Source organism: Thermomyces dupontii (genome assembly GCF_041956625.1).
Source record: "Thermomyces dupontii strain NRRL 2155 unplaced genomic scaffold VTN31scaffold_2, whole genome shotgun sequence".
NCBI lineage: Eukaryota > Fungi > Ascomycota > Eurotiomycetes > Eurotiales > Trichocomaceae > Thermomyces > Thermomyces dupontii.
In genome coordinates this window covers 2,518,093-2,540,962 of record NW_027192308.1, presented here as the reverse complement: position 1 = coordinate 2,540,962, position 22,870 = coordinate 2,518,093, and the positions used below count along the sequence as shown (strand labels likewise).

General features: G+C 52.9%; 8 protein-coding genes across 8 annotated transcripts; 1 reads left to right on the top strand and 7 right to left on the bottom strand.

Moving 5' to 3' along the window:
• Positions 1-2,468: 2,468 nt before the first annotated feature.
• Positions 2,469-4,410, bottom strand: VTN31DRAFT_3314 (uncharacterized protein; the record flags this gene model as incomplete). Its single annotated transcript, XM_069403580.1, has 6 exons — positions 2,469-2,913; positions 2,976-3,440; positions 3,496-3,644; positions 3,702-3,743; positions 3,796-3,997; positions 4,067-4,410. 6 exons carry the CDS (start codon positions 4,408-4,410, stop codon positions 2,469-2,471), a joined length of 1,647 nt encoding a protein of 548 aa, XP_069262747.1.
• Positions 4,411-4,964: 554 nt separating this feature from the next.
• On the bottom strand, positions 4,965-5,420 carry VTN31DRAFT_3313 (uncharacterized protein; the record flags this gene model as incomplete). The annotated part of the gene is made up of 3 exons (XM_069403579.1): positions 4,965-5,043; positions 5,115-5,251; positions 5,352-5,420. 3 exons carry the CDS (start codon positions 5,418-5,420, stop codon positions 4,965-4,967), a joined length of 285 nt encoding a protein of 94 aa, XP_069262746.1.
• A 1,111-nt stretch (positions 5,421-6,531) lies between these two features.
• VTN31DRAFT_3312 (uncharacterized protein) lies at positions 6,532-7,592 on the bottom strand (the record flags this gene model as incomplete). The annotated part of the gene is made up of 4 exons (XM_069403578.1): positions 6,532-6,953; positions 7,026-7,363; positions 7,436-7,496; positions 7,559-7,592. The coding sequence occupies 4 exons, from the start codon at positions 7,590-7,592 to the stop codon at positions 6,532-6,534; spliced, it is 855 nt and encodes a 284-aa protein (XP_069262745.1).
• Positions 7,593-8,241: 649 nt separating this feature from the next.
• VTN31DRAFT_3311 (uncharacterized protein) lies at positions 8,242-11,666 on the bottom strand (the record flags this gene model as incomplete). Its single annotated transcript, XM_069403577.1, has 2 exons — positions 8,242-9,247; positions 9,307-11,666. The coding sequence occupies 2 exons, from the start codon at positions 11,664-11,666 to the stop codon at positions 8,242-8,244; spliced, it is 3,366 nt and encodes a 1,121-aa protein (XP_069262744.1).
• A 659-nt stretch (positions 11,667-12,325) lies between these two features.
• On the top strand, positions 12,326-12,887 carry VTN31DRAFT_3310 (uncharacterized protein; the record flags this gene model as incomplete). Its single annotated transcript, XM_069403576.1, has 4 exons — positions 12,326-12,518; positions 12,571-12,579; positions 12,648-12,734; positions 12,796-12,887. The coding sequence occupies 4 exons, from the start codon at positions 12,326-12,328 to the stop codon at positions 12,885-12,887; spliced, it is 381 nt and encodes a 126-aa protein (XP_069262743.1).
• A 427-nt stretch (positions 12,888-13,314) lies between these two features.
• VTN31DRAFT_3309 (uncharacterized protein) lies at positions 13,315-14,770 on the bottom strand (the record flags this gene model as incomplete). Its single annotated transcript, XM_069403574.1, has 2 exons — positions 13,315-14,572; positions 14,637-14,770. 2 exons carry the CDS (start codon positions 14,768-14,770, stop codon positions 13,315-13,317), a joined length of 1,392 nt encoding a protein of 463 aa, XP_069262742.1.
• Positions 14,771-17,046: 2,276 nt separating this feature from the next.
• VTN31DRAFT_3308 (uncharacterized protein) lies at positions 17,047-19,043 on the bottom strand (the record flags this gene model as incomplete). The annotated part of the gene is made up of 3 exons (XM_069403573.1): positions 17,047-17,742; positions 17,809-18,404; positions 18,491-19,043. The coding sequence occupies 3 exons, from the start codon at positions 19,041-19,043 to the stop codon at positions 17,047-17,049; spliced, it is 1,845 nt and encodes a 614-aa protein (XP_069262741.1).
• Positions 19,044-19,631: 588 nt separating this feature from the next.
• On the bottom strand, positions 19,632-22,253 carry VTN31DRAFT_3307 (uncharacterized protein; the record flags this gene model as incomplete). Its single annotated transcript, XM_069403572.1, has 5 exons — positions 19,632-20,401; positions 20,457-21,103; positions 21,157-21,727; positions 21,802-22,031; positions 22,105-22,253. The coding sequence occupies 5 exons, from the start codon at positions 22,251-22,253 to the stop codon at positions 19,632-19,634; spliced, it is 2,367 nt and encodes a 788-aa protein (XP_069262740.1).
• Positions 22,254-22,870: the final 617 nt, after the last annotated feature.

Genomic DNA, 22,870 nt, shown 5'->3' with positions numbered 1-22,870 from the left:
ACTGCCTGCCTTGCATGGATACCCCGAGGTTGAGACATGATGATATACTGTATATAAGTCAGCATTTTGCGCGGGTATGTCTTACAGAGTCCTCCGTCCTTGAGCACTCCATAATACTCCGGAGTAGTACTTACTATAGTTATCAGACTCTCTCGGAAATGTTGAATCACCAGGTGCGATTTCGGCACACGCAACATCGGTTAGGGCGATCCAGCCCAGTGGGAGAGGCCGGGAGATCCTCCAGAGGTTCTCATTTTGCGTTCGTTGAGGATCTTCCGCACGCTAAGGGCTTGGGGTTGATCGCCACGATTTGCGCAGTAAACTAGCCGCACAGTTCGACTTTGACTGACCGCAAAGCTGGATAACTTAACTTCGGTGTCACTCCGACCAATCGCCCGCAAGAGTTGAGTTAGTCAACAGGTCAGTGCCCAGTGGCTTGCTCTCCCATCGGCATTGTTACCGATAATGTATAGAACAAGCGTCGTGTGATGATGAGAAAGCTTCTTATTTTGATGAATTATTGATGAATGGCGTTTGATTTAACTTCCAGAGCAGCTTGACAGCTCAGTATGTCAGCTATCCGCATCCATTCCTACTCGAGAGAGCATTGCTGGAAGACCAGAAAATTTCAACTGTTCCTCCCTAAACTTTTACGTCCTGACTTTGGTCAATTCTCAATGTTTGGTTCATGAAATACGGAGAAGTTATTGAGTTCCTCCTCTACCTAACTATCACTTGCTCACTAATAGTTCGTGACCCTCTGGATCGAATTTTCCAGTTGCCGCGCGCCCGTGCCAACCAATAACTAATAGCCTCGGCCAGTGGTAGAAAAATGTTTAGCCTGGATCCTTGTGCCTAGATTGTCCGGCGCTCCGTTCGGAGTCCCTGATATTAACCTATCTGGGTTAGGTACAGCCCAAAGTTAGGAACCCCGTCCACCTTACGAGTACGAAATTCTAGGCGTGAATATGTTCCTCCTCCCTGTATGTAACTACATACTTACTGAGTTACGTGGACTCCGTCGAGAAGAAATCAAGTCTTTTTCTCTGCGGAAATTGTCAGGTTCGTTGAATCTTGAGGAGGTTATTCGGAATTTGTCCTTGATAGTGACAATGACCATGAAGTCGTACGAGGAACTTGGACTTTGTTCTCCGTACTGGATCCATACCAGTCATAACTATCTTCAGTTCTCCGAAGAACTCCCAGAGAGCAGAGACACGCTCTTGCTGACTTTTTTTGTCACTTGTCATCTTCAAACTTCCGGATGAACCGCCGGAGAAATTATCCCAAACTTCGGTCAATTGATTCCTGCCGATGGGGAAGTCGGGAGCCATTTCATCCTGCCAGAATAATCTCCATCGAGCCACAGGTATCACTCTGTTAAGTATTAACCTAGCATTCCCATAGTTAATCGCACCGTGACCCATTTCTGGTTGATCGGCAACGGTTGTCGGTTGATCCAAATCGGAATATAACCTAATCTAACCTAACTCAACTTGCTGGAGAATTCAAGTACATAACCTACTCCGTACAGGATAATCAAGAGGGAACAGTGCTTTATGCCCGATTTTCCTTGCCAGCTCTACGAGTAAACCTACTCGTAGATTATGATTTTACATTTGATCGGCCCAAAGTCCAACCCCTAGATACAAATGAGTCATGTTGCGGAGGTGCATACGTATGCTGGTCACTCCAAGCGCTGCACTTGCAGTGTGATGACAGGGATTATTATGGTTGTGTGATCGCTGAAAGGAACGTCCATGGCGGTTCCCTGCTTGACACCAGAGCAGATCGGAGAATCATCTGGAAGTCAGTGGACCTCGTGCATGAGACGCCCGAGTTTATTATGCGCCTATGCAGCAGGTTAGGTGAGTTGATGAGTTCTTCTTGTTGAGAATCGAGGAGGAGCGGTCAAGGAAACTAAGTTACTGGATCAGTCTGAATGCATTCACCCTGGAATGGTTGGTCTTTCATCGAGGCTATGGATCAGACTCGAGCTCAATGGTAGCCTAAGCTCAATCCGGGGTACTCGAGTCTGAAGAACAATCGATGACTACCAATTGCTACGGAGTACTCCGTACAGTTTTCTAGAATGATAGAAGCCATGAAGTAAGAGTGATTCTGTCATCAACTCCCGTCTAAGTAGTTGAGAAAATCGGGACATGAAAATTGGCCGCTGCTGACACCTCCCAATGGGCAAAATGTCAACACAGCCCTTGCATTACCTATCCATCATCCAAACCGATCCTTTTCAATGCAACGATCATTCTTTCATGATGTCACCAGGACTCGGAAGATTTCCACAGCCTTGTTTAAACTCAAACTGCACCCTCATTACTCCGTATGCGGAGCGATTAATACGGAGTACATAACTTACTCCAGATCAAAATCGATCGACCATCATCGACGTAATCCGTACTACAACAACAGTAATCACTCCCGGCACGACGAGTAATCGCGACCCACTTCTAGAGGAACAGCCAAGTTCCAATCGTCTTGAGGCGCTCAACCCATGTCTGACCAAGAAACGGTGTTTTACGAGACAGAAGCTCCTCGCGTTCCTCAGGCGTTAGTTTGGCATCGTAACGATCGGTGCTGAGGTCCATTTCGTCCGAGCGGACAAAACGGGTCCGCTTGAAGATTTTCCAGACAACGAGCATGCCCAGCAGCACGGGAATCTCGATGTAGTAACTGACAAAGTCCACGGCTGCGAATCGCGGGCTGAACGAGGTCCAGCCTTGGACAAGCACCAAGACGATGTTAAGTACGACAGAGACGATCGGGCCCCACGGATATGTCCAGTTTTTGAACGGCATGAGGTGCTCGAGGCCTTGTTTTTTGATGCCGGCGCGGAAACGGAGGGAGGAAATACCGATGCAAATCCAGGATAGTTGATTAGAAACGCCGACAATGCTGTTTCCTCAGGTAAGGCCACGGAAAAAAAAAGAAAAAAAATCTCTAGCAGGGTGACTCACTTTTTCAGCCAGGACCACAGCTGACCAGCGCCGATATAGCTGGCTCCGAAACACAAGCCGCTAATCACAGACGTTGAAAGGACAGCTACCCAAGGTACCTTGAATCGGTTGAGAGTAGCGAAGAAGGACGGTGCGTACCCGTCGACGGCAAGCGTGTACAGCAACCGCGCTCCGGCAAAAAGGGCATGGTTTCCCGCCGAGATCACACTCGTCATCACCACGGCATTGATGAAACTGCCGGCCACCTTACTACCGGCCTGCTGGAAGACGATGGTAAAGGGACTGGTCCGGGCGTCGCCGTCGCTCAGGTCAGGGTAGTTGTACGGCACATTCAGTCCGATCAACAGTACGGATAGGAAATAGAAAAGCACAATACGCCAAAACACATTGCGCACGACTTTGGGCATGTTCCGGGTGGGATCCTTCGTCTCACCGGCCGTCACAGCGATGGACTCGGTTCCGCCGCTGGCTACAGTCAGCGCTTCGGAGTGACCCAAAAATTGATCTCCTGACTCCTTACAATGAAAAAGCAGCAGAGACGAATACCGATGCAAATCCTCCAATGCCGCCGACGAAAGGCGCATCGCCGATGTACCAATTCCTGTCACCGATATACAGGCCCTCGGTGTTTCCACCGCAGTTGACGGCGATACCAAGAATAATGAATATCTAGAAGGTCTGATCAATTATCGGTTCACGCGAGCATCCACGTAAGATTCCACCTACCACGATGGTGGTGACTTTGAGCAAACTCAGCCAATACTCCATCTACATGGACGTCAGTTAAAATAGGTAAAAAAAACAAAAAATAGCTACGAACCTCACCGTAGGCTCTCACGGACACGATGTTCAAGCCAAGGAGCACGAAAAGGAAGATCAAGCTGATGGCCCAGCCCGGGAAGTTGTCGGTCCAGTACTTCAGGAGCAGTTGAAGTGCCACCAAATCGGACGCTGTGCTCACGGCGTCATTGAACCAGTAGTTCCAGGTCAAGGCGAACCCAAGCGCGTCATCAACAAAGCGGCTGAGATGATCCCAAAGCGTCAGCACCCCGTCCAAAAGTCCCAAACAATGATTGGACTCGGACTCTCACCCTGCATATGTACAAAATGAGCCCGCAATGGGCACAAAAGCGGCCATCTCACCCAAGGCCAGCATAGTAGTATAAACGATCCCGCCAACAATGATGTACGAGATCAGCATCGAAGCCGGACCACCGGTCGACAGCGACTCGCCGGTACCTAGAAACAGACCCGTTCCAATCGTGCCGGCAATGGCAATCATCTGGACCTGGCGCGCAGAGAGCTTGCGCGCGAGCTTGTCCGCATTGACCCGCGGATTGATATCCAGCGTGGTGTCGCCATGGCCATAATCCTGAAAGGGTCCTTTCTCATTGGGATACGTTTGTTTCTCAACGTCGCCGGATCGTGGAGACATGATGACTTGCTCTGTCGTCTTCCTCCCCTAGGATTCTGCAGTGACCATGGGCAAGATTTCTAGTAATCGGTACTCTCCTCGACACGTCGCGTTGTTTCAGGCTAAATCGTGCTATGTCGAAAAGTGAAGGACTGGTACCAATGAGAACTTCATGGACGAAGAAAAAAAAAATTCCGAACTGAACAATCAACGTCGGAAGTTCACAAATGATGCAGAGCAAAATATATGATACTCCTTCTGGAATCTCTATTGGCCTCATATAGTATTCAATTGAAGCTTGCGGTCTGTGGCATAGTGAAATAACGCCCTTTCCACACCCAAGCACAAGAAAGACCAAAAGCATGAAGCGGCCCGATATCAGGTTTGGAAACGGTGTCGATGGCGTGATGGACTTGGCGACACAAAACGAGGCTGCAAATGCGACATTGAGGAATGAAAAAAACTCACTGGCCCAGACGCCTTGTTGCATTGAGGAGAGCTTTCATCGTAAAATCTTGATACTAGGATTTGCTGGGATCTTCATGAATGCCTGAATGTCATTTCCACTCTTAATATTACCCTAACCTCCCTACAGGATGATACAGGTCTGCAAGGATTGTAAGGTCTTGGGGCTGCAGGTACAGAGTACCTATTCTAGAGCAACACGAGTCAGTTCGCTGCAGTTTCACTGCCGCTGTGAATGCAAAGCCGGATCATGAACATACTCCATCGTGTTCACCATGTAACTACTTCGAATTGTCAACGATGAGCTAAGAACCGCCACAGTGCAGCAAGATTTTCTACATGACCTCCACGGCCCCACAGGACGAAGCCCATTGGAGCAGCCAGGCAGGCACGTGACCTATAGGGCCTCCAATCAGATAAAGATTATCACGTGACCACCGCCGCTAACACATCATCAAGCCGACACTCTCGGAGGATGGGAGTGTATCAGGACTCACTGCAGCTGATGGACTTGTAGCCTGTATTCTGGACATTGCCATTGTGATTTGATCGATACCAGTAACCATATAACTTAAGTGAACGGAAAGAAACGTAGTCTAGACGCATGAAGCTCAGAGATTCCAATCCCAGATTGGGGTCGTTATCCATAGGTTTTTACCTATTGAGCAGTTCTCCATGAACCTCCTGTCAGTGTTATGGACAGTCCGCATTTCAAGGCCGGTGAGCTGTGATTGTTCCATGTAAATCCAGCGGAAATACCGCGCTGTTTTCGGTCTCAACAAGTCAGTACAAACCGTCTTTCAAGCACCTACCTTGATCAGCATTCTGGGGCGCCATCGACAATGTCTCGCCATGATGGTCCCTGTCGTTACGCTAGAACACAAGGCGACGTTATACAGCGATATAGCGGATTGATTAAGGTCTTCGGAATCTCAGGCAGCCGGGGTTCCAGCTCGATCCTTTCTTTCTTTGTCGTCTCTTCTTGTACGCAAGCGGCAGTTCATTCGGGGTCGACCTAGTTAACAGGAATCGTCTTCGGAGGGGATTTCTCCGTTGACAGAAAGTCCTGCATGGTGGCCAAGGGGCGGCTTCGTCATATTACAACGCAATAGTATTGAAAGTTGGTTTGTTTGATCTTTCTCGTCGTCCGGACCAGAACAAAAAGAAGGACACGGGTCGCATCCCCTTGGTTTCTTTTGCTGAGCGTGTAGAAGAGGTAACAAGCTGAAACGAAACATCATCGCGTAGACCGAAACATGGACGAGATTAGGTTGTAATGATACATGTCGACCAGGCGAGTTGTGATCGTCCTATCGATAGATCTGCCGAAACCAGACTGTAGACGTGGAAAATCTTTTTTTGTTCTTGCTTTTTCTTTGGGGTTTCCTTTCCGATCATCCCCCTTGGAGAACATGGAAACAAAGGTGCGGAAAGGAAACAGGGAGGGAAAGCAATTCAGCGAAAACAAAGGGCGCATACCGACCCGAACCCCATCGCGCATTGAACCAGTGCGTAACCTGATACGAAAGAACCGAGGAATACAAACGAGAAATCGAACTTTGAGCGGACCAAATAAGAAAAAGAAAAAAACAAACGGGGATAAAAACGTAAGAGATGCCCAGCTGTGTTCATCTTTTGCACCGTCCTTGGACAATTGTTGAACCTCCAGGGGCTCACCTACCTAGCGCCGTACCGTTCGTCACCGCGACTCTCATAGGAGCGACCCACGTACGGTTCGCGCGAATCACGGGGGGCCTGATCGTAGCTGGGTGGGTTGGCATCGCGATCATAGTATCCTCCGCGACGCTCATCACCCCGATCATCGCGACGGTCATCTCCACGGCCATAACGTTCATCGCGACCGGAAGCATAGCGGTCGACACCTCCACGGTGACTGTAGTCGTCACGGTAATCGCCACGGCGACCGTAGTCACGAGGGTAATCACGGCCATAGTCGCGTCCGCCATAACCACCGTAGTCACGACGATCGCGATCGCGACGATCATACGAATCATAGCGACCACGACGGTAATCATCGTACCGACGACCCCCGTATCCGCGGCGGTCATCGTAACGACGACCACGACCATAACGGTGGTCTAGAACCAACAATCGCGCGACCAATTAGCCAAGTTGCACACAGGATCCGCCAAAGATACCCAGAAACATACCTCTCTTGGGCGGACCATAGTATTTGCCCGGAGTCGGCGTGCGAGGGCGGCTGCGGCGAGCTTTCTCGATGCTCAATGTGCGGCCCTCGATGACCTCCCCTTGCAAGCCCTCCTTTGCAGCATCGGCCTGCTCGGCGGTCATCATCTTCACGAATCCGAAACCGCGAGACTCCTTGGTATGAGGATCGATCATGATGGAGCAGCTCTCCACGTCGCCATACTTCTCGAACAGACGCGACAGGTCTGCTTCGGTCAGGCGAGGGTGGATGCCGGTCACGAAGAGGTTCGAGCCGGGATTGACGGCTCCATCATCGCCCTCGGGCTTGGAGTCTGCGACTCTGCAGGAAAGGCCATTAGTATCAGGGAAGAAAACCGAGGACGGAGAAACTGTCAGTGACGGTCGCACTTACCTGTCATCAACGCGGCCATTTGCGGGTGAGGCGCTGCGGTCGCGGTCGTAGCGACGATCGTCTACCGCGACAGGACGCGTCAGCGGGCAGGACGCGGCATGGACGGGGCACAATGGGACTTACCGTCGTAGCGACCATTCTCCGTCTCGTACTCCATGGCCGATGACAGCTGTTAGAGAGAGTAAACGAGAGGAAAGGACAAAAAGGCTGGCAGAGTTCAGGTGGAGCTGGGGAAGGGACTTTATCTTAGGCTGGAGGGCTTGGCAGCCACGCAGGGGGGATGACAAACAGGGAAATTGCAAGGAGAGGTGCGATGGAGAGGCTGATTTCTGAGGCAGCAAGAGAGATGGAACAATTTAGTACAATATCTGCTTTGGGTCTTGTGGAAAATGAATGAGAGCATCCAGAACTGAACAACAAGGGCGGAGGGAGAGGAAAGAAAAGGATGACCCTTGGTCGGTTGCTAATCTACCTAGCTCGTCACGTCCTGAAATAGCACCTGCACCAGCGGTGCGGCTGGACTACGTAGCTGTGATTGCAAGATTCACTACTCCAGGCAATTCATACAATCCTATACTTATTTACTCCATAAAGTTATCGATATAACGGTAGGTAGGTATCTTGCATAATCCGAGAAACACAGAAAGCGAAATTGGCCATTACAGCGGGTAGATCCATGTCTGTTCGTCCAGTCCAACACCAGATGCTCCGAAATCCTCCCAATGCGATCCCAAGGACAACCGAAACTCTCGTAGGGTTGATACTAAACAAGGTGTACAACAAAGTAATCGACAGAATGGTCGGTATCAACGGAAACCACGTCGCCGAGTGCGATGGATTTTGACGGGTTCGCTGGCCGATTCATTGCTCATCGTGACAGGAGTGGAGGCGCCGTCGGACAGACCCAGGCCCTTCTCGACATCTTCACCCACCAGTCCCTGCAGTTCGTCTTCGTCGATTTCGCTGAGCTCCTCACTCATGCCGCGCATCACATCGCGCCCAGTCCAGCGCTCTTCATGGATGGTGGTGCCGATGGGGTCAAAGGGTTGCATGTACCACTGAATACCGCCCTGCGAGAGCGGTCCCTGCTGGTTGTCCTCGAAGGTTACCAGAGGACTGGTCGGATGGGTGGCGGCTGGATGGGGAACAAGCTCTTGGGGCTTTCTATGGGTATTCTCCGGCTCACGAACCCTGTCTACGGCGTGATTGGTCGCACTCTGATTCTTTGGAGGGGGGTTACTTGTCTCCAGGGCCGGCTGTTCCACAGCCTCATCGGCGTGACCATTCACCGCCTGTGTGACTTGTTCAGTGACGTCTGCATCCTCCATCGCGACCTCCGTTGTTGGTTCCTCGACTGAAGCAGGCGCTGCGTCAGCGTTAGTCTCGGCGTGAGCCGTTTCATCACCAGGATCAGCTTCTGCAGGAGCCTCCTCTTCTTGGACCGATTCCCTGCGTGACAGAACGCCGTTGTCAAAGATGAGATCCAGCTCTTGCAACTCCTTCTCATACGGCTTGCCACAGAGCTCGCTTTCCTTGCGAAGAGCATCTTCGAGGGCCGGCTGGACCGCCTTGATGATCCTCTTTGCGAGCTTTCTTTTTTCCCGTTGCTCTGCGGAGAGTTCTGGGGCTCGCCCACTGGCTTGCATCTGCATTTGTAGTTCCGCGGTATTCTCAGCCGGTTCAGTTCCGATTTCGGCTGTGAAGATACGAGCTAGATCAGCCGAAAAGGCCGACACGGTCGTGTAAAATCGCTGCTCTAGCTTTATTCGCACTGTTTGGAGATGTTTTCGGAACACGCCTTTCGAGTCGAGCCTGGAATTGCGTGGTTAGATGATAATAGGCAGACGCAGGTACGTTGCTCAAAGACTTACGCTTGCACCTTGTGAAAGATGGGCCAGAGAAGAGGAGGGATAGGAAAGTAGACTGTGTCCACGATGTCCCGGAGGACTTCGGCATCCTTCAGCTTCTCCAGCTCCCGCTGCCTCACCAAGTCACAGAGGTGCCGAACTCGGTCAACATCGGACTTCAATCGCTCCGCAAAGTTGATTCGACGCTGGAGACGCACCGGACCGATGGGACCCATGGCCGCAAAGTTGCGCCGAGTCATCTCGAACGAGGAGAATGTCTCGAGTTGGAGCTGGAGACGCTTGAGCAGCGCGGCGCCTCGACGAGCCTCCCGTTTGAGGGTCCAGTATTTGCAGGCGTCCTCCGCAAACTGCTTTCTCTGGCGGACCGAGAATCGCTGTAAGGAAGCCACAATCGAGTTCAATATCGTCTGAGGAATCACGGGAGCTCCCGACGGCAGTTTCCAGACGGTCTTGGGGGCCGTTCGTTTTCGTTTATTCCCGCCAGCATTGAGAGTCAGATGCAGGTTCGAGGCGGACGGGTTGTAGCCGTCCCCGACCCCACCGGGAACGTCAGGCTGTGAAGGCTCCAGTGACAATGCGTTCGCCTGGCTGTCTCCCCATTGTTTGCCCTGCATGGTATTTTTGTAGTACTCGACCGCTGCCTCGTAGGCGGCGTCGGTGCCATGGTCCTTACGCCAATCCGGGGGCACATGCTTGTGACAAAAAGCCTTGAGAAGGTGCGAGTCCATAAGAGTGGAATTTCCCGGGCCGGTTTTCATCTTCAAATATAGCTGAGATCTCCGTGCGCACGTCACATGGAATGCCACGAAGCAATTTTTATTGCTGCACTGAATAGATGCTCCCATGCGCTGCTTGCAGATGTAGCACATCAGTTTCCACCGGCTCTTGGGCACCTTCTCCACATCGGTGACGGGCTCCATGAGCGTCTGATTACCAATGCCAACTTCCGGTATCCAGATCGCGCAAAGCAGATGTGACCATTTCGAAGTTGTCGTTTGTTTAAAGGCACCCTCGGTGTTCGGGCAGAAGATACAGTTTGGCGATCCTCGCCCGATCAGTTGGCACTTTCTGCAAAGCCACTGACCCTCTGGGATATATGGAACTCCGTAGCATTCCTGGTGGACGGCGAGGTCGCAGCCGTCGCAGAACACGATAGCATTGGAGTTTTCGCAGTCGCCGTCATCACAGACGGCGCATTTACTATCTTGTTCCTCAGCCCCCTCGATTGGCTCTCCATTGACAGCGGCCGCCGAACTGGAACGCGGTCGTTGGGTTTGCGGCGGCTTTGGATTCGGTTTTGGTATGCGCTTCTCGAGTGCATGCCATTCCTTTTCTATCTTAGTCATTGTAATCTCAAACACAGCCGGCTTGATAGGCTCCAGTTGATCCTCTTTTCGCTTGGCGTTGTATTCTTCCAGCCACTTCTCGTCCTGCTCGTCCATGTCATACTCGACCCTGCCAACTCCGGCCGACCCGATTGCAGCGTTTCCATCGCCGTCCATCAGGGACGGGTCAAGGTCGAGATCCTCTTCGATAGCTCCTTCGGACATGCGGATGGGGCGCCGCTCATGGCGAACAAAGAGGTCACTTTCCTGGTAGCCCACGCTCGCCATCGTTCGATCCACGTAATTCTGCTGATTGAGTCCCTTTGTCTCGTAGTACTCGAACGGGTCTCTGTAGCGGAAGTTCGGTTTCGGTAACGTTAGCCTCTCGCGGGGATTGGGCCCCGGCGGCGGCACGATCTTCGGCGTCTGGGGTGACAGGAGTGCATTCAGCATCGCGTCTGGACGGCGTGGGGGACGGCCCGGCCTCCTCTTTGGTGGCGGCTGAGGTGGCTCCGTTGCGGGCTGCTCCCCGGCGGCACCGGTCGCCGCAGTGCCATTTGGTGCTTGGCCATTTGGTTGAGACGAAGCGGTATTCGTTCCGTCCACTTCCTCGGCGGAAAACACGGCGAACTTGGCGTCGATATCCAGGTCCGGGTGGAACTCCTCCCAGCCGCGCTCCTCCCGCGGCTTGTACCCGTCACCCTGCTGCAGCGCCAGAGCAGCAGCCGTGGCGGAGCTAATCTGGCTGCGGCTCTGCGTGCGATCCCGGCGAGGGCGAACAGACGGAGAGGTCGTCATCGGTGTGGGGGTGTTAACGGCGGCAGTTTCACGTCGAGGGCGCGAGGTTGGCGTGGCTGCAGGATTAGTGGCACCCGTGGCAGAAGCTGCGGCGGGTGTTTTGGGGGCTGGAGGTGGCATCTCGATTTCGATAAACCTACCGCCGCCTCCAGGGCCGCCTGGGATATACTTTCGTTTTTTGATGGGCGGCCCGGCGCTCGGGTCTGGGTCGGACGCGCGAGAGTTTCGTAGTGGGGCCATGATGTGTGCTGCAGTCTGATATGTATTCTCCGTTTGCACCAACTGGGGATTGTCAGGGCCATCCCATCGATGTGCACTTTTCCATTCACCACTTACGAGTTCCGGCAGTCTGCGCAGGGATGTTGAAGCCTTGCGTGTGCAGATCAAGGGCAAATCTGACAGCGAACGTGAATGGCTGGAATCGTGGCAGTCACGGCGATGCGAGACAACCCGATCCAGCCGTTTGAAGCCGCAGAAACAAGCAGCCGGTCAGAGAAGTCCCATGTTCAAACTCCAGGACGCGACCCTGGAGGCGAGTCTGCCCTTGTGATGAACAAGCTGGAGGTCCTGTCGGGACCGATGGCGCTAACCGCATTGGGAATAGTGTCGTATGCCAAGAAGGTCTTCCCGGACCGTCGTCTTTGCCAGATCCGCGCTATGACGGCGTGAAGCTTTCTTTGCGAGCAGCACAGCGGCCCAGTGGCCCCAGTTTGATCCGTGATCTCTGTGGATTCCAACTCCGGTCAACCTTGTCATGTTTCTAGCTCTCTATTAGTGGTGTTGCTGCTGACAGCTAACACTACTCCCTCTTCGGAGCTGGATTAACGCGGCGCCCCAACGGCTCCAGCAGAACTACTACTATCTATCATCAGCACACACCGACGAGGAAGAGTCGAACCATGGGCCCACGCGACCGAATGGCCGGCTCGCAGGGAGGCGCTGGCCGCGGGAGTCAGAGCTCGTTTTCCCAGTCCAACGCATGGACGGGATCGGCCCCTCGAGATCACGGGGTTGCGACTGGACCGGTGCAGGAACAGCACGTTCCCGTCCGGGGCTTCAATGCGGCCGAAGCCAAGAACGCTCTGAGAAATGGTACGCCCGTCGATACAAATTGCCATTACGCAGACACTCACGAATAGTTTAGGCCCGACACGTGAGTCTCGATCTACTTCGTCGATATTGACCTGTGTGAAGAGTTCGGGCAGCTAAAACGGCTTCCAGAATCGACTCCTGTCCGGTATCAACCGTCAGGTCCCCCGCCGAGAGACGGGGCAGCCAACCGGGCGAGCGGACCATGGGCAGCAAAGCGTGGGTTGTCCTCCGGTGATCTGGGAACGGATGGAGATTGAGCTGACAAAGCCGGGAGCAGCAAATACCATGGCAAATGGAAGGGACTTCTTTCTTGAGCTGCGGAAGCAAGTGACAGCTTTGCAGAATGGGGGGAATGTCCCTGGTGGATAGAGACTTTGTGGTTTACTATCACCGTGGTGGCTCGATTAAGTGTGTGGTGCCTCGACGGGATTTAATCCGACACGCTATCTGGCTGAGTTGATGTATGTTCCTGCCGAGTAGTCTTCCAATCACCCTTCAATGCGGACTGGAAGAAGAGCCTTTGAATGGAAAGGCGCAGGAGGTATGGCTAGCAGCGATCGGCGATCATGCGGAATAGTCTACCGACTTGTGAGCCATTTTGATCTACCATCAATAACACAGACAATATTATCAAACATTGATGCAGCACAGTATCGCATTTTGGCTCCCGCAGTGCGTGGGGTCTTTTGATCCCCAAAGGGAATTAGTTCTCTACATCTAATGACGAGTGAAGAAAGGCATTTCCTGCGTATGCATACAGTTGGAATGTACACGTCTAGCTCTATCAAGAATGGAATCATCGCCGGATCCAACCATCAATGCCTAGAATTCCTCCATCCTCCGCCTGCGGATCCAGCGTCCATCTCCGCACCGCTTTAGCATTAAGGTCCGTCGACCACCCAGCCTCGAACATCTCGATGCCCGCCCAGCCAATCATCGCCGCGTTATCCGTGCACAGGTACGGCGGCGGCGCGACGATTCGGACCTGTTCGAAGCCACGAACGTCAAGGAAGGACCGGAGGGCGGTCATCAGGAACTTGTTCGCGGCCACGCCGCCGCTGACGACCAACGTCTTGATTTCCTCGTCGTTCGATTGCCCATGGAGCCGTTTCTGTTTGAGCGTCTCAAGGGCAATGATGGTCCGCGACGCAAGGTGCTCGAAGCATACGCGCATGACCTCGCGGGCGAGAGCGATGCGCTCGTCGTTGCTCATGCTTTCCCGGCCGGCTTTAGCTCGCTCCTGGAATATGCGAGACACCGTGCTGGAAATGCAGGAGAAGCTGAACTGGAGATACCGCGTGTTCGCGAACGGAGTGGTGATCGACCACCCCCAGGGACTCTCGCGACGGATTTGTTCCTCCCCTCGGTTCTTTGGCGGGCGGTAGTCCGCGTAATCGGCGGGTCCATTCGGAAACGCGAATTTTTCCAACATCTTGCCGTACATGGTTGTTTTGGCGTCTTGAAGGAGAGATTCCGGGAGGATCTCGCGGGCCGACTTGTCCAGGGTCTCGCCCATCGCAATATCTACCGTCGAGGCAATGATCTCGTGCTCGATCAGCGATCTGGAATGAACCAGCATAGAATGACCTCCAGAAACGAGTATGGACAGGAACGGGAACTCTGGTTGCACCGATGATCCGTTGCCCCCTAACGCGGAGACCAAGCGCGGCGTCAAAAGGTGCGCTTGCATGTGATGAACGCCTATAAAGGGCCGCTGCCATGCCACGGCTAGTCCTTTGGCTGTATCAATCCCCACGGCAAGGTTTGATCGCATTCCGGGTCCTCTCGTCGCTGCCACGAAATCTGGCAAGCGACGTGCGATTTTGCGTCCATCATTGACGATCAGACTGTCACTACTGCTTTGCGCCTCCGCCGGCGGAAGATACCCGAGAGCTTTATTGACGAGTTTGGCGAGACTTTCTTGATGCGACAACAGGGCTTCGATCGGATGGATTCCGCGGTATTGGCGGGTATCTGCGGTGACATTCTCTAGAAAATGAACGGTGGCCGCGTTGTTGGGATGCTTCTCGACAATGGACACGGAGGTATCATCGCTAGCAAGCATCGACCATTAGACACTGTAAGAAGAACAAGAAAAAAAGGCCAAAGGGACAGTACCAGGAAGTTTCGATCGCAAGTGTGAGCAGACATCTTTGCTGTCTAGCTCGGGCGAATGCTGGAAAAAGGCGAAATCTCGGAAAAAGTGACCCGCATCGCGCTGTCGACTTTGGTAATGCGCTGAAGGCCAGCATGTATTTCGCATTCAGCAATGCGTGTGTTCCGGGAAATTCTTGAAACAATTAATGGTCCATTCCACGCTCCGCAGCTCCAGCTTTGCAGCCTCTGCTGATCTCCAGCTTAGGGCTGGATGCACGGGCCAACCACAAGCCCTAATTACGAACCTTCCTGTTTCAGCTGGTTAGTCTGATATGATTCTGTAATCCAATGGCTGTCAACTGTCATAAGACGGGCTGTACTGGAGTTTGGAGAAATAGGATTGCATGAATCCACTTTCCACTAGCTTACGACGTTGGAAATACCAAGGGAAGCATTAACGTCCGCAAGTTTCTCAACTAGATACATCGGTTGCATCAAGATTTCCCTCCTTCAACTGGGTGAATCATATGATAGTACTTAGTGTTCACAACTCTGGCCAGTGCACTAGCTCCCTCACGTCAATCGTCGACTTTAATCCAGACATCCATACCTAAGACCTCGAGGCCGTCACGAGATCGACCGCTGGAGCCGGACGCGAGCGACCCGGCGGTCCAGTGGAGCCGAAGTTTCGGCGAAGTGCTTCACTCTGATGAAGTGATAGGGCTAGAGTACTCCTCGGTACCTCGCAGCGCGTACGTTTTCTTCCCTATGTCAAATGGATCCCCCACCGTCGCTCATCGCGCGACATCTTGGCGTATCCGCCGTAGTACTCATCCTTGTTTTCAATTGGAGTGACGCAGTACACTGTCGGCGAGTTGTCGAATTGAATAGACTTCTTGGCTGTCGACGACGATGAGCCGCGGGACTTCTTGAGAATGCTCTTGGCGGTACTCGAGTTGGTATACGAGTACATTTGAGGCGGCGCGTAGGGACTCCGCGGAGACGGCGAAATGGGTGAGTACGGAGTGCTGCTAACAGCCGGCCCTGGTGATCGAAGAGAGGACTGCCGGGCGGCATTTTGCGCAATTGAGGTGCAGAGAGTGAGCTTTGGCTTGGCGGCACGATACATCTTTGGTTGAAGGATTGTCGTTCAGGTGGTATGGCTTTCGACCAAGGAACGACGGGCCCCGAGCAGATGATAAAAGGAATAGGAATACCTTTGATCAACAAAGAGTATTCCCGTTGAACAACCGACGTTGACTCGACAATAAAAACAACAATAGCAAGCGTCAAACAAATATGTCGTGGTTTATTTTTCTTTTTTTTTCTTCGATATTTCGCAAGCAGAGAGCGTTCAACGTTTTGACAGTTGACAACAAAGATTGGACCAGCCAATCTCGGACTAAAAAGAGCAACCAAAAATAGAAAACTAGGACAAGAAAATCGAACGCAAACTTCGAGATGGAAAGGAGAAAGAAAGTCGACCGCTGGAACGAAAGGAGGAGGGAGCGTCTTCTATCTTTTTAAGCGCCGTGAGGCACAATGACGGCATGCATGAGAGAATAAGAAATGGTCAAGCCTTGGACAATCTTTCCAGCCCCAGCCCCCTCTGTGATGATCTTGGCTTTCCTGCAGATGGAGAAGGCGGTGGTGTGCTATTATTGGGTCCTAAAGTGTGCTGGATCCTTTTAGCTGCAGATTTGATGGCCGAGCACTGGGATACTAATCATGGAGATGCAGATGGATGTGCCGTTTTGATAGGTGCCCGCTCGAATGGTGCCATTTCCAAACCCTACAATATTAATTAACTTCAAATCTGATAGTTATTCAGAAAACTCAATGCTGTGTTTGGTGCCTTTGTCTGCCTTCAAAGTTAACTAGATTGATCCATTCATCCATTCATACTCTTATTTTGTTGATGCTTGGTGGATCGGATCTTCTCTGTGCGGAGGACAAAACTCTCGATGTTCAATCACATGTCCAAGCACGCTGAACAGATCATATATGTAGATTGTTTGTTGGCGTGGAGCAGGATAATACATAGCTTGATGCCAACGATTTCTTGGTCTAAAAATAACACGGCGGAAGTTGGGGACTGGGGAGAAAAGTACCTCAGTACTCCGTACTAACTGCCAACATGACGGATGGCAGATACTGTACGGAGTAGTACCTTGAACAAAGGTAGATAGTATTAGTTAGCCTATGGCCTTGTCCCAGAGCAACTGAGCTTAACCATTTGTGCCATGTTCTCCGACATTCTGTGCATTCTACGGAGTACTAATTCTAGGATACAGTGATGACTTACAGAGGATTAGCTTAAAATTGGACATTGGTTACCTACCATATTTGTGCTCAATGTACGGAGCAGATGCACAACAGTGTTAGATCGGCTTTCTATTATCCTGCATCTTCCTTCTATCGGCATGAGCAGCTACGGCCCCGAAGCTAACAGCCCATGCACGGAACCCAACACTTCACTCGACCAGCCCTTGACCTGATCCAACGCGTCCTCGACATCCGACCACCTCACCAACCCCAGCGCCAAACTTACCCCGAGCGCCACCCCCAGACCTGACGTGACCACGGCGGTGGTCGTTGCGGCCTTGGCGAGGGTACCACGGCGTTGCCGCCCGCGTCGTTGCCTTTCTGCCGCAAGCGGTGGCGCATCAATGGCTTTCAGCGGACTTGTTCGAAAGACAAAGTCCCTGGAGTAAGGGATGAAGACACTGCGCCACCAATACTTGAACTGCCAGTCCGGGTAAAGCATGGTATTGCGTCCGGTCCGGGCATCAACGTACCAGCTCGTGCACCCGGTCATCCAGACAAGGCCCCGTGAGGCGCGCTGGATCCACTCATTGTCCCTGCGCTCGGCTTCAGCCGTCACGCTGACGGTGTCGGCCGCGCGGACCGGGCAGCACGAGAGAAAGGACGGCAGGAGGCCGAATCGCCTGGGTTGCAGGATGGGCTTCAGCAGACGCAAGCTGAAATTAATTTGGCATTCGGTGGAGTAGATGACCGATAGATGGCCAGTCGTTGTGTTGGGGCCCATCATCACGAAGAAGTTGGGGAAGGATGAGATGCAAGTGCCGTAGTAAGCTTCAGCCGCACCAGCCGAGAATCTGTCCCACTGCTCGTCTGTCAATACTATTTGATCACGAGATGCTGCGGAAATTGAGGGTGGGCAGTATCTTACGTGCTCCGTCAACGAAATGCCTTTTTCTCCTCGGATATCCAGCGGATACAGAACGCGCTGTGTCTCAAACCCATTTGCAAGAATAATCGCATCCGCGCGGATCTCGCGGCCGGAGCGAGTGCGCACGCCCGTGGCTGTAATCTCTTCAATCGGATCCGCATGGACAAGCTCCATGTTTTCATTATGCAGACACGCAAAGTAATCCGTATCATTGACCTTACGCTTGCAACCTAGCTCCGTCTTGGGCGTCAGTGCCTCGTGGTATTTGGCCGGCGCTGTGCGCTTCATATACTCGATTCGCTCCCGGGTCAATCTCTCGCGGATCTTGCGCCCGGCCACGTTGTAGAAGCCGAAGAAATCGAGCTCCATGTCGGCGTAGATGTAGAACCGATACAGCCGCATTGCCAGCGGCACATAGCGCATTATCCATTTGAAGAATGGTCCGTAGACCGGGTTGGGTCGCTCGGCCAGCCAGTGCGGTTGCCGGCTGAACTGGACGATCTTTTTGGCTTTGCCGCGAGGAATCCCGTTGTTCATGTCGCCGTTTGTGCCGAAGGAAAGGACTGGCACGAACTGCGTTGCGCTGCAACCGTTGCCTAAATCACTTCGGGTCAGGAACCACTTCTCATCCCCGGCCACCCTGGCTGGGTCTTTTGCCATGGTCATAGTCATTCATACTAACCAATGACGACAACTTCTTTATCCGTCCAGTCAAACGAATGATCCCATTTTGCGGAGTGGAACATCCTTCCCTGGAAATTCTCCGCCCCCTTGATATCACACCCCTTGGGAGTCGACAACGCCCCAACCGCCGCAACCAGAGCCCGCGACCGTCTCTGAGTAACTTTCCCCGTCTTCTGATCCAGAATTGTCGTCACCCACGTCCCGGACTTTTCGTCAAATTCCGCCCTCTCCACGGTGGATTGGAACCGCACATGGCGCGGGATGTCGTACTTGTGCGCAACATCCACAAAGTATCGCTGGATCTCCGGCTGCAGCGCGAATTTCTGCGACCAGTCCGGATTGAGCTCGAAGGAGTACGAGTAGAAATGGGAGGCGACGTCACAGCCGCAGCCCGGATAGGTGTTCACCCACCAGGTGCCGCCGATGTTGTCCGTCTTCTCGTAGATCTCGTAAGTGGCGTGCGGGTAGTCCTGTTGTAGTCGGATGGCGAAGCCGACGCCGGACATGCCGGCGCCGATGATGAGTACGTCCGTGTCTAGTGTAACTGCCATGGTAAGGATGATATGACGATGGCCGGACACGTTTTACTATACACAACCTCCTCGGAACGACACGAGGGGAGCGGAACTACAGTAGGAATGCGAAGAGTCGGTGAGATTTATATATAAAGCTACCTACGTATTTATATTTATATTACAGAGCTGTTGGTTCCATCGTGTGTCTAGACATGCGAGACACCACTCGGCAAAAAAGCCGACGGAAAATACGGTGTGCTGTGTTCCGTTCGAGCACCCAGTAGAGGGAGCCCGGAGGTTGTCGATTCGAAAGCCCCCCCGCAAAATTGGGGATCGGTAGACTTTCCTTTCCTGGCTTGACTTAGGGCGAGATCCAGATCGCGGGCTTGGCTCCCGCCTGTCTCCGCTTTCCGCTGCCCACATGACCAGCGGCCTGGTTCGTAGCCAAACAGGCAGGTTTAGCGACCGTTGCTTCGAGGAATGTGTCCTCGCAATGCGGTCGAGGAACGCGGTACGGAGAAATAACCGCCAGAACAGCGACTGCCGAGCTTAACGTCTCGCAGTAGCGACTGTCATGACTGTGCTCATCGCAGCCTGTCTTTGTTGTTGTAGATCTCGTCAATCTCATGTCGCCGGGAACTCCGTCCAACCCCATTCCTCGAGTAGCTGCTTGACACGGTACTCTGTAGCCCACCCAGTGTCCGCCTCAATGCCACGCAGGAGCTTGATAATCAGACGCCGCTCGTGCGGCTCCGTCAGGCACTGTCCGCTGACATACAAGGGCTGCAGCGCATGGATTCGGGCGGACCCGTCGAGTCGGCCGAGGGAAATCCCCACGATCTCCCGGCTGTGGTACCGGACCTCGCTCTCAATGGACCGGTACGACTGGAGCCGATTCGTCACGGTGGTGCGCCGCGCCGTCGATTCGTGCGGCTTGTTGATCAGCAGCAAAATCCGGGCCAGATGGTAATGCTGCATGGTAGATGCACACATGGGAATGCTGTACCAGACTTCCGGAAAGGTGCAATCGTCAAATCCTGCGAGCTGCTTCGGCCGTCGCGAAGGCTCAATTCGCGCGCATGGGCGAAAAGTAGCCGGGAGCCCATTGAACCACGCGTCCAGCTCGGCATGGATCCGGTACCACCGCTCCAGTAGAGTTTGCTGTGAATATGCAAGGGGCCCTTGTCCCATTTCACCCATGGCGATGAAATTGACTATCTTGGACAATATCCACACAAGAGCATTCGAAATCATATCTTCCTTCATGGCGGAGTCATCTTCCAAATGCCCGGCATTGCTGGGGCGAACGAAGCCATTGGCATCAATTTGTAATCCGGCTTCCGTCCAGATCACCAGATCCTCGGTGTTCAGCCGAGTCTGACACTCGTTGATAACTACAATTCATATCAGCCGACTGACTCAGCCCGTTTGAAGTCTTCAAACACTCACATGCGGACAGATAATCCTGCCTCGCAAAGTTCCAAAAGACAGCTCTTCGTGCTTTGGACAACCCGGGTCTCTTCATTGGTATCACGCTGCCATCGGGAGACGTTTGCGGTTCCAACGGCATCATTCCAACCTCGGTGATGTCCAACAGGGACTTGACTCCGCTCAGGTGACGATTCCATGCCGGTCCAGTCGCATCGAGAAACTCGTAAACAGAAAGAATGGCCGTTGCTGAGAGGACCTCATCCGAGTGCGCACTGGACAGTCGACTATTAGAGTTTCTCCGCCGGCGCTTGCGGGAACTTTCGCCGTCTTCACACAACTCAGCCGCTTGCCATGGCCCAAACGCTTCGGCCGTGCTCAGTGGCGTCGGTCCTTCGGCGTCATGCTGCAGTTCCTTCATGAGAAGGTGAATGGCCTTGTCATAATACTTTGCCCCGTACCAGACCCAGTCTACCTTGTCAGCGTCCGGCCACAGTTCCATCGATGCCTGCTGGGAGCACAGCCCGCCCATGATGGGCTTCGCTCCATTGACACGGCCCAGCTGTTTGGCCGCGTAGGCACAGGCAGCGTATTTCAGGAGTGGATTCGACAGAGCTTTGATAGGTACATGCCAGGAGAAGTATTGGTTGAGGTCGAATAGATCCATCCTGTCTCTGTTAGGATCATGCTCTAAACATGGTATTTACGTGGACGAACGCACCAATAACCGGGACCTTCAGAGTAATGTCTCAGGAGAAATGCCACTTCGTGATCCAACTCAACATTTGCATTTACCTGCGATTCCCGCGCCGAGCTGTGAGGAGAAATCGGCACGGGCACAAATGGCGATCCCCTTCGAGCTTGTGCGTCTGGCAGCCGCGAAGTCATAGGAGGTGACATAGAGTTTGGAGGATTCAAAAGAAAATCAATGTTGTGGTTATTCGACGGCGGCAGGGAAGAGGAGTGCGGGGATGGGGCCATCGTGCCCTGCGGTCCACCAGATGGGGGGATTGAAGCAGCAGGGGGAGGGATATCCGAATGAGAAAACGACACTCCATCAGCCGCTGAGCCTGGTCGATCAACCGCTGGAGAGCCTGTAAACATGTATTCATTTCGCGTTGCGACTGCCGAAAGTGCAGCTAGCCCATGCGGCTCAGCATCGTTGGGTGTTCGGTAATCATGCTCGGGTCGCCAGTCATCATGATGCGGACGATTCTCGGAGGAGGCTTGAGTTGCTGGAGATTCCCCTTCGGAGCCCAGGGTACGAGAAACGGAACTGTCGACAAACACCACTGGAGCAACGAAGCAGAGTTCAGCTGGCTGACACACGTACACGCCAAAGGGAAATGAGAAAGCCGGGTCGAACCATTCTTTGGAATCTCAAGCCAGACACTGTCATCCGCGAAGGATTGCTTATTGTTGTAGAAGCTTTTCTGACTGCCCTGGCTCTCTCCATTATCCCTGTTCATCGACGCGTTCTGCTGATGGCGGAAGACGATTCCTTCGCTGGGACGACATTCTCGGGACGCTTTGCGGCATTGGCCGCATTGGGGCTTCTGTTCGTCGCACTTGAGCTTCCTTGCACGACAGGTCAGGCTGTCATCAATCCAATCTGTCAGCAAGACTTATCAATGCGGCTGGGCTAGGATCAGACGGTACTAGTACTGACCATCCCGTTCTCGACCGCATAGGAGCACCCTTCGCGCGGGCACGGCCGGGTGTCACCGCATTCGAGGATGAGGAGGACCGGCCGGACGAAACTGGTGAAGAGGGCGAAATGGGAGCAGTCGTAGTCGAATGACTCCCGGTCGTAACCATTGTCCTATCCGAGACGTACTGGTAACCTAAGGGGCGAGTGGGACGTCAAACATGATGGATCGCTTCCTTGACTGTGAGATGGGGAACATTGGCGACGAATGGGAAACACGGCCAGGAAACCAGCCATCTAAACTGTTGTCTTGGGGTTTGGACGCTATGGAGACGCGGACAACCGCATTCTTCTCCGAACGTTGCAGGGATCGGGGAGGAGCTGACAATCCCCGGGCTGTGGCTGATTAACCAAGCAGATTGTGGCTGAATTTAGATCTAAACGGGTAGGTCAAATTAGTACTCGTAGTTCCGTTACTGGATCTCTAGCCACGTGCTTGTGGCTAAGCTCACTGTATGCGGAGTAAGGGAGTTCAGTACAGGAGTACTCCAGTAGCCTCGTCTCCAATGGGACCAAATGGCTCAGTCGCTCAGGTTGATAATGCACTCTGTCAGGGCATTTCAACGGACAATTGAAGTCATCCGAATGCATTATTATATGACAGTAACTCTATATACATAAGAAGATCGCCCGGAACGATCATCTAAACCTGATAAATAGGACACAAGATTCAAAATACGAAGATGCATCCGCCAGAGGAAAAAGCCGACCGGACATTCTCGCTGAG